Source organism: Apteryx mantelli, chromosome 12 (genome assembly GCF_036417845.1).
Source record: "Apteryx mantelli isolate bAptMan1 chromosome 12, bAptMan1.hap1, whole genome shotgun sequence".
NCBI classification, from domain to species: domain Eukaryota; kingdom Metazoa; phylum Chordata; class Aves; order Apterygiformes; family Apterygidae; genus Apteryx; species Apteryx mantelli.
The window spans coordinates 12353245-12369205 of NC_089989.1; the positions used below are offsets into that span (position 1 = coordinate 12353245).

General features: G+C 37.4%; 1 protein-coding gene across 12 annotated transcripts in view; it reads right to left on the bottom strand.

The window, feature by feature from the left end:
* Positions 1 to 15961, bottom strand: part of PBRM1 (polybromo 1) — a 64565-nt gene that overhangs the window by 18438 nt on the left and 30166 nt on the right. For all 12 annotated transcript variants that reach the window (XM_067303224.1, XM_067303223.1, XM_067303233.1 and 9 more), the window contains 10 exons: positions 13856 to 13961; positions 11628 to 12270; positions 9093 to 9304; positions 7379 to 7564; positions 5829 to 5986; positions 4597 to 4863; positions 3259 to 3404; positions 2779 to 2936; positions 1931 to 2114; positions 784 to 994 (listed from right to left, as the gene is read on the bottom strand). In XM_067303224.1, the coding sequence (XP_067159325.1) occupies positions 784 to 994; positions 1931 to 2114; positions 2779 to 2936; positions 3259 to 3404; positions 4597 to 4863; positions 5829 to 5986; positions 7379 to 7564; positions 9093 to 9304; positions 11628 to 12270; positions 13856 to 13961 (2271 nt within the window). The remainder of the gene's footprint in view (positions 1 to 783; positions 995 to 1930; positions 2115 to 2778; positions 2937 to 3258; positions 3405 to 4596; positions 4864 to 5828; positions 5987 to 7378; positions 7565 to 9092; positions 9305 to 11627; positions 12271 to 13855; positions 13962 to 15961) is intronic.

A 15961-nucleotide genomic window follows, 5' to 3' on the forward strand; every position in this document is an offset into this window, starting at 1 on the left:
GTTACATAAACACCAGGGTTTGTGTCATAGACACAGCAAGAGAGGGAGGGCAGACAAAAATGCCCTGTTTGGCAGCAGCAATGACTCATGCCACATTCAAGTGGCATGTAACCACACGACGATTCTTCATGATTCCTCATTTACATCCTGCTCATTCACCAGCAGACTAATTCTCAGACTTCTAGGATGTCCAGCAAGATGCATAAGAAGTTCTGATGATTTTTATTCTAACTTTCTACAAGTTCCGATTTCCAAGTATGAATCATAATGCAAAACCAACCAGTGATTTTCAGTGTCCATACAGAAAAAAAAGTCATTTCCTTGTCCTTCAGAAAGGATGTATAGCATTTTCTAAAAATGCATTAAAAATCTAACACCCAAATTGTTAGCCTTTCTCAAGGCTTAGAAATGGATGTTATGTAAATTGAGAATTAGAATAAAGCTTTTACATATATTTAACATGAGGACCTGATATTTCTTAATAAGTGCCATAAAAATCCTACTAATGAGAAATACAAAAACGTTGTATGTTACAACCCCAGAAGATTTCCTCAACGTCCTGGTTTCCTTTAAGAGTATTTAAATGCACTTAAATATTACAGTCATGAATATCATACTGGATATGCTAAACTCTTCTGTAAAATCATTCCAAAGGCTACTAAATTGAAATAGAAATCTCTTCTGTGCATGTGATAAAATATTTCTGCTGTTTTTTTGTTTATTTGAGTTGAAAAAAGAATAAAGAACACAAAATTTTAAAGGTTTCTTAGGGAAGATCTTTACCTGTGGCGGAGTGTAAGGCATTATATCCAATTCACTAGCCAACGGGGTCTGAAGTTGAGGGATAGAAGGTGTTTCAGTGATGTCACCTTCCTCTTCTCCCATCTCTTCTATGTCTTCATCACCTCCTTCTAACTCAGCAAATTTTGCTTCTAGTTGCTGGATCTTCTTTTCTAGTAGGGGAGATGGCTCTTTCTGAGGAACTATAGGTTTTCTGAAAGGTGGAGTAGGGAGAGAAAAAGCAGATGAGAATACACTCACCTTTTACAGGGCATAACAGATATTATATTTTGAGGTGAGTGGGCAAACAAACACATAAATCAGATATTATAAAAGGAATTCAAGAACAACGCAGATGAGCAGGTCCGCCTCCTTTTGTTCAGGTTTGATTTAAACTAACATTCTTAAATAACAGTAATGCCTAAATACTACTGTAATTGCAACAGAAGCAAGCTAAACTGCTTTCAGTAATTTGCTGGTTGTCAGGTATTTTGTGAATTTAGGAAAAACAAGGTAACAAAACCAACTTTTCTTTCTACCAACTTGAACAACATGAAAACAATAGTGACTTGGCAATTGTCTGTGCTTCCTTTCAGAACACTGAGCAGAGATCATTCAGTGTCCATGGCCAGAGTCAGACCTCGGTTTTTTTTCTTCCTTTTTTTTTTTTTTGGTATTTTGGGAGTTAGGATACAAGGGGATTTCAATGCAGAAAATTCTTCATTTCTGCAATAGAAAGCAGTTTAAATTTAAACTCTAGGGAGGATGTCATGTTACTTAAGTTAGAAATTAATGTTTTTATTTATATCAATGTTCACCAGCTGGAAAGCTATTTGTTACCCATAATGAGGACCTAAGCATGACAGGCATTTTAACTCCATCCCAGGGGATTTACACATCTGATAATATAACGACCTCTACTGAAGCCTGGAGAAGAAAAGAAAACACCCACTTGAAACACAGATGTATAAAGGCTGATGTTATCTGGACTCCTTCCCAAGATGTTAAAAAAACAAAACAAAACCAAAATAATCCCAAACCCTGAAAAATTGTGATTAGTCAAATTATTCACGTTTCATCTTCTCCTACAACCATGATTTCTACATAGAAGAGAACTCAAATGATCGCCTCATTTCCATAACACTTTTACCTAAAATAGTATATTTCATCATCTACAACTTTTGCGGAGAGCGAAAACCTCTTGAGCCCTTTGAATTTCTTCATTTGTTTGTCACTTTCATTGTAGCGGCTCTCGCAAAGAAAAACATCATTTTCGGAGATTTCTGTTGGTCTGCAGGAGAGGAAGTCCTTGAATGACAGAACAGCACACTTTCCTGCAAAAACAAAAGCTGAGTAAGGAGGAGGCCACACTTGCAGGCATTTTATAAAAAGTGTGGATACTCAAATTCTCTTAAGTCTAGAAAAATCCTGATATTTGGCTCAGCTATGGAAAATACACCAATTGACATCCCTATATTAAATAACATCACCCATGAGAAACCTACACCAACCCAATGCAGCTTTTGTTTTTTTAAAAACAAGAAAACTTGCAAAATATCAAAACCCATGATCACTACTCAGTTAACTATATTTAGCACAGAATCTTAGCTACAAAACGAGGTACACACAGTTGTCCTCTTATTCAAAGCCAATTTCGACTTTCTTTTTGAGCAGATTTTCAGGATTTTCCAGGTAAAATATATTGGAATAATGACACTAATGAGTTTTCTGCCCTCTAGTTGCAGGCAACATTCAGCATTGGTAACGTAAATGTAACTCTGTTTTGTAAGAAAGCCTGCTGTTGATGAAAATTCTCGCTAGAGGTCCCAAAGACAGGCATGCATTGTGGAAACGGACGGAGTAATCTCTCCTCCCCCTCTCAATATGAAAAAAAAAATTACTTGGAATCAAACCTACATGTAACTATACATCACTTCAGATTTTCAAGACATTTAAGAAAAGAGAGAATCCTTTGGATTTAAGGTTGTTAATAATTACCCAAAATGCAAGTCATAGGACAGGTCTCCTCCAGGTTACTCAAAAACACTTCCTTCTTGTAGAACATTTTAGTTGGTTCATGTTCAGTTTCTTCAGGATGTATAAAGATTGGACCAAAAAAATATGCAGCTCCATCTCGCACCCACATCTTCTCAATTCTAGAAAGAAAAACCAGTGACATAAGTGAATGGCCATCTCTCATACATGAGACAGCTGAATACACCACGTTGCTCAGGAAGACTGTCAGCAAAAACCTACGAGTACAGGACAACAGTCTGGAAGTCATCTCTATTCCAACTCTACAGCTGCACCATCTTTTTAGGTTGCCATGCTTCTACCTCAATCTGTTACGAGCTTCTAACATTTTGTTTCATTCAGATCTTTTCCCATCATCCTCTTTTCTACTTTTTGCAACAAGCCAATCTTTTGTCCAAGTTATTTTTTATAGACACAAACTGCAAATAAAGAAGTTACACCTACCTTCCTACTCGAGGCCGCACTAACCCATGCGATTTTATGAAGACACAATCCCCAACCTTAAGCCACATATCATTGTAACAGAGCTGTTCAAAGTAATGGCAACCAGGTTCTCCATTGGACATTTCCACTGGAACATCTTCTTTGTCCTACAGAAGAGCACGCATTTAGAAACTTGTAAAAGAAGGAAAACCAATCACATAAATAAAGACATGCCAGGTACAAGTAAAAAAAAAAAACACTTTGTTTTATCTTTACGCCACCACTATGTATGTTGCTAATTTTGCTATTTCACAATCAAAGCTGTAATTTTGCCAGAACAGTAATTCCCAGGTCCTTTTTTGTTCTGTTGCTTCGCTGTTGTCAACTGGCTAAGCCCTGTCAGCCTATGTTGATGGTTTGTTTTAAAGCATAGTAATATGCTTAGAAGGCAGGAATTAAGTATTTGGCCAAATTAACATACATAAAAATTTCATGACTCAGCTCTCATATACAACAATACCAGCATTCTACGTATGGTGTGCCAGTTCATACCATTCATTCCACTGAATTTGTTACTTTTCAGTCAAAGCTCACATTGTGCCTCATTTGACCTTCCAGTCCGAAATTTCAGAAAGCTCATCAAAACACAGGATATCCCCTTAATGTGCATCAAGACAAGATCTCACAAGTTTTCATACTCTTGGTAGAAAGAATTCCCTTGTTTTATCATGAGGTGAATAAAATGGAAAAGATTTACTCAGTGTCTAATGAAAGCTGACAATAATGAGCGCACAAGGTATTCTGTGTTGAGGTTCTGTTAGTGAACTCTGAATATAAAGTGGATATGTTTGATGCCCCTAAATCCAATAAACAAAACCACTTTACCCAGCATGCTAGCCAGCATTCTTAAGCATTTAGATGATAAACTACTCAGTTACCAACCATAAATAGGTCACAAATAACAGAATATTATGTATTGCCTACTGCTTCCTAGTTATTGACAGTTTTACTAAAGTATTATATAATAAAGGATTTCAGCATTGCTATGAGCTAAAAATAGACCTCTAGGTCTACTGATCTTCTAGGCTTAGGGCCAACTCTTCAGTAAATTTTCTTTTCTGAAGTGCTACAGAAAAATTAACCCATCACATGATCACAAAAAAAATTTTGTAAAACAAAAGAAATCTAACAAATAGGTACATAGTTTATTTTTTGTCTAGTCTGTCTACTTATATTGCGTTTAGCTGCATCTATTGATGCAATTTTCAGGACACTGTGAAACCCAACCCATGAGCGCTCACATTTCATCATTCCTTATCTGCCAAATATACTCAACATCCAGCTTAATATCTTGCGTACCTTTTCAAGATGAAGGATACTTTCTCCCACCTTACTGTCTTCCAAGTTTTCAGTGTGTTTCTCCTCATCTACTTTGTCTGTATTAGCAAACACAGAAGCAACACGGACCACAGGCAGAGGCACATCTCGTGGGACAAATCTTACAGAACTAACAGGCATAGTCCACAGCTTAATCTTTTTAAAAGATTTTGTCTTCGCAGAATAACGTGACTCACAGACGTAGACATCTTCATCTCTAAAGTTTTCAGGACATAATTTAAAATATTCCTGTGGATTGAAGAAAATACTTTTAGATGAAGTCTTTCAGGAACACATACACCATAGACACACTGTTAACTCCCTCTTATGCTCCCCCTTTTTTCCTATGTATTTATCAGAAACACTTTTAATAAAACCTTCCGTGTTTTTCTCTCACAGTTTGACATCCAAGTTACATTAAAAGTTAGAAAAAACAACAAGAAATCCCACCTTTGGAGAAGAAGAAAGTGCACGCTAAATTCAGTTCAGGCACCAGGTTGCCAGGTGAGAAAAGTTAGGTTTTATTCATCTACCAAAAAAGTACATTGACAAGTACAAGCAGACTTGAAGATCCGAACTGCCTTTACAAGGTTTCTGAGATTTGACTGGGAAAGAGACCATGGCCACCGAGCTGTGAAAAACACCATAAGCTCCATGCCCACTGATATCTGACAGTAATACCCATCCATGTCCTCACCAGCAGTAAACACTTCTTTCCTTAAACACACTGCCTTTGAAGAACTGGCTGAAATATTGACATGGTTCAAACAAGCCAAAAATGTTCAGCACAGGGAACAATGCGGCATCAAACTTGAGACAGAGATGAAAGACTTCATCCTGTTACCAAGCCTCCAAGACATGCAAGTTTCCCTCTGCCCCAAACCTATCTACTCCCTTTTACAGGAACCTTTAAGAAATTACCTGCAATTTCTCTATTACAACCTCTGAAAAGTCAGTTAACTAATTATGTAATACGTATATGATTCTACAAACCAACCCGCACTGGAAAACACCACCACTTTATACCACTTCCGCTCCACTGTGGATGAGCTACATGTACCATGAAGCAAATGAAGAACACAAACAGTATGAAGGAGTAAGTTCTATTTTATAAAGTATTGTGAGAATATGCCTGCATATCAGAATAACCACACCTCTTCAAGACAGTAACGGAAAACATGTTATTTAACAAATTGGTCCAAAGAGTCTCTCACCTTAACAAACATGACCACGCATTTGCCTAAAATTTTGCTAACAGGAACTTTATTGTAATAGTCACTTTTAAAAACTTCCTTCTCCAAGAACTTTCGTGTTGCAAGATGAAATGTTTCATTTGGTCGATAAAACCAACAGCCATACAACCACTTCTCTCCTTTAACAAAGGAAAAGAAAGAGGGAGGGAGGAAGGGAAGAGAAGAAGATGTAAAAAGGTATGTTCTCTATTGCACGAGCAAACAAAACCAACTATAGATTGTCTTCATAATTAAACAGCCATATAGCAATTCATACTGGGAGTAAATCTAACCCATTTAAAACAAGGCAACGTTCCTCAACTGCTTCAGATAAGGAAAATTTAGTTACTTAGAAAACTTGCACATTGTTTTTTCCCTAAGAAAACCTGACTCAGCAAAACAAAGGAGGTATTAGTTCTGTTGAGCCAGATGGCTATGGGAAATACAGTCTGCAATTTATTTAAAATCCTGACTTTCAGGCCTTGAAATGGCTTCAAAGTCTACACAATAATCACCTGATTATTTGAAGAGCCAGATGTTTGAAGACCCTTGGACGAAGGGTTTCAAGCTTTTTAAGAACTATTCCTTCCACATTACGCTGTGATAAAAAAAATCAAATTATAACTTATCAATTTATAAAGAAATTAGGGATATATGCTATTTTTCTAAATCAAAGAATTTGTAATCTGTGGACTGAACCAGAATAAAAAAGTGCTATTCACTTTCTCCGTAGCAGACAAAGAACATAAGGAACGTCCAACTTGCCAGACCAATGATCCATCTAGCCCAATACGCTCTATCCAACGGAGTCAGGAGGCCAGGCTATTAAGGGAAAGCATGCAAGCTTTGCCACTGTCTGTGGTTCACTTGGATTAGGGGTGTTAGAGAGCTATTCTCTTTATCTGGCTATTATTCTCTGGCTATTCCCCTTATCATCTGTTTTAAACCTGTAGTACATTCACTTGTCTCATCCATTTTTGAACCTGCCTCCACAAGCTCCTGGGGAAGCCAAATCCAGAGGCTCACTACCCACTGTATTAAAAACCCAGACACTTTATCATGTTTTCATTTGATCTGCTAGTGTCAATGAGTGTCTTCTAATTCTAGTACCACAAGATTTGCTGAATGGTATTTCTGCATTCACCTTACCCACCAACTATATGATTTTTGTAACATTGATTATATCCTGCTTCAGACTTCTCTCCAAACTGAAGCCCTTTTAGTCTCTCCTTATAAACACAGCTGCACTTGAATTACAGGTAGCCCAGCCCACCTAGAAGAGCCTGTTCTGTAGGATGCTTACAATTTGTGGGGGTGGGGGAAAAAAGGTGTATATTGACTCAAGAACTTTGTATTTGTGATATTCTTTGGAACAAAGTAATTCAGAAACAAGGAAAAATACTCACCAGCTCACACACACTTCTGTAAATGAAATAATTGCTATACAGAAAAGGCTCAACTTGGAAGTTTTAAATAGTAATAATAATAGCAAGTTTCACCACATTGTTTTCCTATAGCAAAGACATTCTTACCAGCAGAATCTTCCCACAGTCTCTCAATACAGACTATGTGAGGTTGCAGGTTGGCTTCAGCAGGCTCCACATAGACATAGTCCCCTACGTGGTACATGCTGTTCTTGAAGCTGCAATCCTGGCTGTAGGTCCGATGCAAACTTGACAGGCCAGCTGATCCAGAAGAATCTTCACTCTTTTCTGCTTCTTATTTCATGAAAAAAGGGGAAGACAGAAGTTAGTACATCCATATTTACACATTAGCCATTACTGCTGATATGAATGCTCTCACCCTTTTGTAAAATGCTGGATAGCTCAGTCTTCTGTGAAGGACAAATAAAAGACATTGCATTTAATGCACCCAAACAGGTAGCAAAATTTCAACCTCCTTTAAGTATATGCTCTAACTTATCATAATTTGCTCATGTGGCCAAAGCCTTTGAGTCACCTAAGGAACAAAAGAGGCACTCTAGAAATAGACAATCAACTTTTTAATCATACCTCTGCTCTTCGTGAATTAAGGACCTGGCTTAATGAATTATTACTAAAACAGTAATGACTAATAATTATTTATAAAGTAGTCAGTAGTTTTGTTAGTATTGTTGAGTGTAATGTGTATCCAAGAGCACAGGAAAGCCCAAAAGAGGAAGATGTCTGCAAGAAGGAACATTACTGCAGATTAATAAAGTTTGTAGGCTATCTAGAGATAGTGTCAATGTTTAATACATTACCACGAATTAGTCTTTGATATAGAAAGATCATCATACTGCAGCTGTGGATCAGGAACCCACTGTACTAGATGCTATCCAGTCAGACACCAAAAAGAGAGCAATGCTTTCTTTCTGTTCTTAAAAGGTCAACGCAGAAGTGCCACATGATACCCAATGCCCCTCTCTGCCACTGAATCCCAGTGTAAAGGAAGGGTTAAAGCATGTTTTGTGCTTCACCTAGTCTCTCCTTCCTGTTACTGGTGCTGCTGAAGATTCTGGACTGTTTCTACAGGTAAGTTTTACTGAGGCTCCCCTCAGTGAGAGAGGAGGAACTCACTGATAGCAATGAGCTCAGAAGCCTTCAGAACGGCATGTTTTGTTTTCTTTGGTTTTTGTTTGTTTGTTTTTCCCATAGGAAGAGAGAAAAAGGACATCACAGCTGTTGTCCCTTTACAACCATTCCATGCACAGGAAGAGTCAGGGAATGTGAAACACAAGAGACCTTCACAGTAGGTTTCCTGCCCTACAGAATTGTTCAAGCCAGCTGTTCTTCACAAGATGCAAAAGGCCTACCTCAACATCAGCATTAACAGCAGATCATAGACAACACTATCAGCAAACATCAAGAGAACTGGTATTTGCCAAAAAAAAGAAATGACAAAAAGTCAACTGGAACAGTCACTGCTGGGTTTATTATTAGTAGAAAGAAAGATGTATTAAAAATTATTGTTTGCTTTTATAATATCCTTGGAATAAGACTACCAGTACCTGTTCTGATTAAACAGTTGACATAAGGTTAGCATTTAACTATGTGTCTTTCTTAAAGCCATACGGCTTGGCCTACAAGGATCAGAATAAAATAAATTCCTCATAACTTTAAATTACAACATCCCTGGCTGGGCAATCAGAGGGACTATTAAGGTTCCTTCAGAAGGTGAAGCTGCAGAAAGAGCAGAGCATGCATCATATGCATAGGTATATTTTTCAATTAATATATTTCATACTGATGTAAAGAAAATAGCTACCTCTCTTCTCCTCCTCTCTTTTGAGCTTATCCTCCTCTATTTCTTTGGGCAACTTTTCCTTCTTTTCCTTTTCTACATCATTGTGAAGATGCTTGGTGGTATAGCTGAGAGCTGGTGACAGAAGAATCTCTCCATTTTTACACAGTTCATCTCGAATTTTAATAAAGAATTGCTGAAGTTCAACTGCATCCTCATAAATCTCTGAATCGGTCCTGAATAAAAATAGGTACAATACAACAAGACAGAAACATAGTTTGTGCAGAGTCAAAAAGGATTCTAAACACGCACCTATCACTACCACACTTAGTGATAAAATAGAACCCCCCCTTTTTTTTTTTAAATACAAAAGGTGTCTTACTCAGCACAGGGCTAATGCGATAGCGTTCAATACATCTCGCTTTATTAACACGAGTAGATTTCTTTGTTCATAGTTTGAACAGTACTTTCATACTAAATATTCAAGAGGAATAAAACGTTTGTGCCTCTACATCTGCGTTCTTTTTTTGACTAAGCACCACGCTGCTCTACGGACACAGATGATTTGAGCATCTGTCTATCCTGGCTACTGGCTTAAAACTGAAAGCCTAAACCTATAACAAAAGCCTCTGGAAGTGCTTGCCACCAAACCTGTCCTTCATGTCGAAGTATTTACAAAGTGAAAGATTAGAAAGTGAAGTATAACCAGTGCCTAACTTTCCAATTTCAAGTAGCGGACTTCAATTGAATTCGTTTTTGAGTTACAGAATTCATCATACGACAAGACAAATTATTTTCAGAGAGAAAGAGGTTATAGGGGTTGTTTTCATGTCCTGGAAAATGAAAGTGATTGATATTCTGTGACCCAAAACAGCAGTTTCCAATCAAACACTGTCGAGCAACCAAGCACTGTTTTTATTTTAAGAGATATTTGATTAAAAATGGCTTTTGCCTTCTCTGAAATCTACTGCCAGCTTTTCAGTTATAGAACTTACAAATCTCAATGAAGATGAAGCAAAAGGTAGGTTAGGAATCAACACTACCAGCTTACTTGATGGCTACACAGATGCACCCCCTGATTTAGAGAAATCTCTAATGCTCCACCTCTGGGGGGGAACACTGACAAACTTGGAGATAATTTGCAATGAAAAATACTTTAAATTTCTTAAACAAAATATAAAGGAGAAAGAAATGAACAAAAATCTTATTCAGTGTAACCTAGCTCTACATGCCAGCTCACAAGCAAATTGCCAGCAATCACCTAGAGTGACAGTGTACATTAGATCAGCCACTCTGCCTTTAGAGTCTGCGTCCATCCTTTTATGCTACAGTACAGCGGAGGCAATTTACTCCTATGTCTCCTACTTATAAACTTTCCCAAATATAAATTTTAGTGAAATGTTCCCAGGAAGAAAATTTGTCATGCTAGTGCAGGATTTATTATGCATGTGCAACATGCACAGCCAATCCATCTCCCATAGCCTAGAAGCGACGAACCCACTGAGCAGTGCAAATGTAGCACAGATGCAGAAGCTCTGACTATGCCAAGATGTACAAGGAGTTCCAGTCAGGCTGGGCACACTCAGGGCTTCTCAGACACACACATAACTTCCTAAAGGATAATTTAAGAAACAAAACAACCCCCCCCCCCCCCCAAAAAAAGACACACATTCTGGAGGGAAAACTAAGCAAGAACAAAAAACAAAACAAAATCCAAGAGAATGTTTCCAGGAAGATTATCATAACCATAATTAAATTAGGCACACGTCCTACAACAAATGGGGTAGACAATATCCACTAAAGCTTCACTCTAGCAATTGATTTTGGTGCCTATTTCTAACAAGTGGCAGCAGACACACTGGCAAGTCACACTCCACCTGCTACTCTGCTGTCAGTTTGTATCAGTTTGCCTAAAAGCACTATTTTTGCATATGCCAATCCTAAAATACCAGAAAAATCAAAGATAACTGTCTGGGCCTCTACAAGCTGTTCACTTTTGAAGACGACTTCTGAGAACCTAAATAGTCATTTTAACAAAAATGATTTAATCACCCCTATTCCTGTTAGCAGATGTTTTAGTGCATTTCTCACTGCCTTTCCTTCAGAGTCAAGATCTCACCTGTGTATCTCCAAGTATTCTATCTAATTCAAGTTAAAACACAGCAAAAAGTGGCAGGTGTTCATAGTTTTTCCAGAATATGATCACAACTCACAAAACTTTGATTGCTCCAAAGGAGTAATCCACTAGTCAAGCAGTTCAACACCTGCTCTTCTTAATTTCATTTTTCACGTCGAAAGTTAGCACATCTGTGGTTTTCACGAGGTGTGTCTTTTAAAGTCTAACATCAAAATTATCTTATGGCAGAAGCCCACCTTTTCCTTGTTTTTAAATGAAAGCTTACATTCCACTGAAGACAGTAATACACCCTTAACTGAGCAGAATTTTCTAAACACTCATATCAAGAAAAGCAAACATCCCGCAAAACTTCAGTCTTTGTCTAATGGCAACAAACAAAATTCATACTATAAGACGAAGGCTATTTGAAAAACATCACTTACCGGTTCATTCTCCTTGCCCTCTCAAGTACCTCAAACATATTCTCCTGGAACAAGTCTAGTCTTCTATAACGATTATTTTCAACATTTTTTCGGATAATATCAAAAGTCAAAGGAGGTTTGTTTGGGAAGTTGGGATCAACAGCGGGAATCTCAGCTAAAGAGTCACTGTAGCATCTGCCTTCATCATCCTGATGGCTCATAACAGATACAAAAAGGTTATGGATAAGTTCCTGAATTAGCAAAGTTACATTGGGGACATGAGAATCCTCATCTCCTTCTATCTCTCTTCGAGTTTCAAGCAAAACTTTATGCAAGACCAGGGCATCTTTATAAATCAAAGATTCTGGCTCATTATAGGTGCAGGCATTATTGAACATCATTACAAAGTCTTCTACCATGGAATCAATATCCTGGTATTTGTTGGCCATCATATGACTTCTGATTTTTTCCATGTCAACAGGCTTTTTAATAGTTACATAATAGTCAGGAAGCTCAGATCGAGATGGCAGCCTCAAGAAGATGGCGCTCAGTCGCCTGCCTCGTTTATCCGTGTAGTTCTTAACTGCTTCATAAACTTCATTCAATTTCTGTTGCATCGGAGTCATGTATTTTGATTTTTTAGGGGAAATGCCACTTTTTCTACCTGAGCAGACAAAAAAGAAATAAAAAATTCACTAGAAAAATGGAACTTGGGCACTTCTTTGACTCCTTTCCTTTGGACAATAACTTATTGTAGAACCAACCTCTGATGTGAGTGGAGAACTTCCAACATGGAGATCAATCCAAGCTGCAGCTACTTCTCTTATACCTCTTAAATACATGCCATTTGTTTAAGGTTACTTTTGGCACACACTGAATCATGTGTCACATGTGGCCACAAAGTGAAGGTCTTCTCAGACCTCAGCAAGGAAAACATCTTTTCTTTCCCTAACATGATTAGTACCTCTCTCTAAAATCAATTTGGTCTTATTAGCTCTACATGAAATTCTCTCAACGGCCATTAAAAATCCAGCCATCACGTGGTTTTCACTAACCCTAAAATTAAGCACTCCAAATATTATGAGATTCTTTTACAATAGAAGGTTTATGCCAAATTAAAATAGGATTATTACAGGTAAAATGTAAAATAATGCCTCCAGTGGGGTTATCTACCAGATGAGCTGTTCCATTAATTCAGGATCTCAGTTATTGTACTGTATAGACTCAGTCTGTGAATTCTCTAGTACCTGAACTTTACAGAAGAGCTGCACATTTCTATTTTCAATAATGCCTCAAGAGGGCTACGTGCATTTATTTTCTTTAAGCCTTTCTGTGCAATCTTCTCAGTTCACTGAGCTCTGAACACATGTTAAGGGCACATAAGACCTGACTATTATCAAACCTAGTTTTAAGGATAAGAGTTGTAGAAAAGCATATTGTTGCAAATTTCACTTTTTTTTTTTTTTAATGGATTTACAATAATTTTCCAATAAAAGCTCTTCTATTTCCTTTATCATTCTGTGGAAATCTCAAATGTTCAATCAGGGAAATCAAGAGCCTTAGTTTCAGAAGTATCTTTCTTGTAAGCAATTCCATTAACACACATTACTTGTCATACAACCTAAGTATACTGAAAATCTAAAAGCGGAGAAAAATGTTTTCCTTATATCACTTTCAATTGCAATAATCAGTGGGGCTATTTTTTTTTTTTAATTTAGACTGTTGTAAATAGAAAAAGCCACAAAACAAAGAAACCTATTAGTACATTAAGACTTAAGTAGTGTAAAAGATGCAAACACGAAAAAATGAAGAGCAATAAAGACAAATGAAAAGATTGCTCAAACTACCTATAGAAACGCCAGGAGCAGAAGAGAAATTCAGCTCCTTAATTTGGCAACATTTTTGTTGAAATAGTTTCAGTTATTTTAAACTTTTTAGGATTTCAACATCACCTCACATTTGGATAGCATCACATGGCTAAATACCAATCATTCTCACCATTCCTAAGTTTTCCCTTCTTCGTTCTATGCTACTTTGAGACACAAACTATATACACCACCTCATTTTTATCATGTATGCACATCAATACCATTGCTGTAATCATGATTTTGAAATATAATCCTGCTTTGCATGTCAGTGCAAATATGCAGATTCTGTTTTCTATTTTAAACATAAGAGTCTGCCAACGTGTACTGCTGGGTTTTGATAAATGTTGGAATGAGACATGGCAATCTACAAAGTTGCCTTACTTAGCTTTAGTTTAGGAGAAGCAACATCATCATCTTCCGGTAGAGGTCCCAGTTCTTTTCTTTTTTCTTTAAGGGTCTTTTCCAGCATATGGGCATCATTGTATACCTATTAACCAGTAAAGTATTCAAAGAAAAACAAAACAAGGTTTACTGTATTTTTTCTGGATACTTTCCTGATATGTTCTAGTGCAAGGTGGTTAACTACTAGCTAAAATAAATGTTTTTCTCCTCTAGTTACAAACAATTGTGGTATTGTCATACATCAAACTTGTTATCAAATCCTCCTCAAATGTGACTCTGCACCTCATATTCTCTTCTATAATGCCCTGCGCATGACTTCACATCTTCTACTTCAAACATACCATAACACATTTTGCCTAATCTTGGGTAACTCAATCACCATGTGATTAAGACAAAAAGTGCATTTTCTATACTTTACCTCAACATGAAAAGAAATGGTCTGATCCACCTTCACTCATCCTTTGTGTACATTACATTTTTCTTCCTTTTTTCTTCCTAGCTAACATCCCTTGTATTGGTCTTCTTCAGTCTTCCCTAATCTCCTTTTCCCTTATGTTATACATAAGCTGCCTGTTCCCTTCTCATTTTATTTTCCACTGGTAGGCCCTCACCAGCAATTTCCAAATCAACTACTTCTCCCTGAAGATACCTTTTCTTCCCCTGGTGATTTTTCAGATTTTCCAACCACCTCCCTTTGGAGGTATTAGTATCAAATCATCCTGTAAGAGCAAGATTTCCACTCAGCTGCAAGGGAATTACATGCAGGTCAGGGGAAAATGGGAGCTGAATCTCCCTTTGGAATTTTTCTCCCCTCCCTCACAGATCTTGGTCACCCTTCATCCCACTTTCCAGACTTAGTATGTCCCTCCTTCAAAGAGGAGCAACTAAAGCCAGAACTTTCTTAAAAAAGGGAGCACTATTCAAATCACAATGCATTCTGTTTCTTCTCACACAGTAAACTAACACAGCAACCTCTCCTGAGTTATACTCTTTTCTAACAGTCTTTAGATTCTCTTTTCTAACTACAAAGGGCCAGCACATCCAGCTTTTGACCACCATCCGGAATACACATGGATATCAGATTTTAAGATCCTTATTTCAGCATAATTTCTATTCACTCAGGTGGCTAAGATATGCCCAAATATAGATGTTACACTAGTTAGGAACTAGCCCTCCAAAAGCATTTAAATGCTAGTTTGAATGCAAAACTAATTACTTGATCAAGAAGCAGGGGTTATTTCTCAAATGTACATCTTCAATAAACTTATACAGGGAAGCAGAACTGAGGAACACAAACTAAATCAGTGAGATACACATCTTGAACAAGTTATCCCATTAACTGCATCTCTATTCCAAAGATTATAAAATGGCAAGGTTCAGTTGTCTTTTCAATTTCCTCCTCGAATCATTCTGTTGAGCAACGAAAGATCTCTTGAGCCATTGCTCAAGATCCATCAAGGCAGACAGGACTAGAACAGTCCTCCTGGTCTTCAAATTCAATCCCAGTGCAGGCAACCACATCACAAAGTCCTGAACATTAGCTGATCATATTCCTTCTTGTAAGTAGCTAGAGGTTTTTCATCACCACGCTCTTATACCTCATGCTCGCTGGGGGAAAAACACTGTTCTACTGTTCAAGTGTGTTGGTTCACGGCCATTTACACCCCTTTTGCTCATGAAGGCACTGTCTTTTAACATTCTTGTTATTTACCTTACAATATATTTGTAAGTGAAAAGTATATTCCTTTCAGACTCCTTTTGCTAGACTAAACGAGTCAGGTCTTCTAGTCTCATGTCGCATATTCTCCACTTCCACGATAACTAAGCAGGTTTCTTTCCAACTAAGACCTCCCTTCCTAGAGGTTCTGAGCTCCAAATAAGGAGCTTGGTGACCTTTCACAGTACAGTTACTTTTGTGTGATTTACTGAGGCTAAATAACGAGAATTTAATAACCAAATTATTTTTTCTAAATATACTTGGAAACATTCAGCTGACATTTTTTGTACTGGAGAAACAAGCTTAATGAGCATTAAATAAATCTAATCTTCACAGATAAATGATCTACTATTATAAAGCAGTGTGCT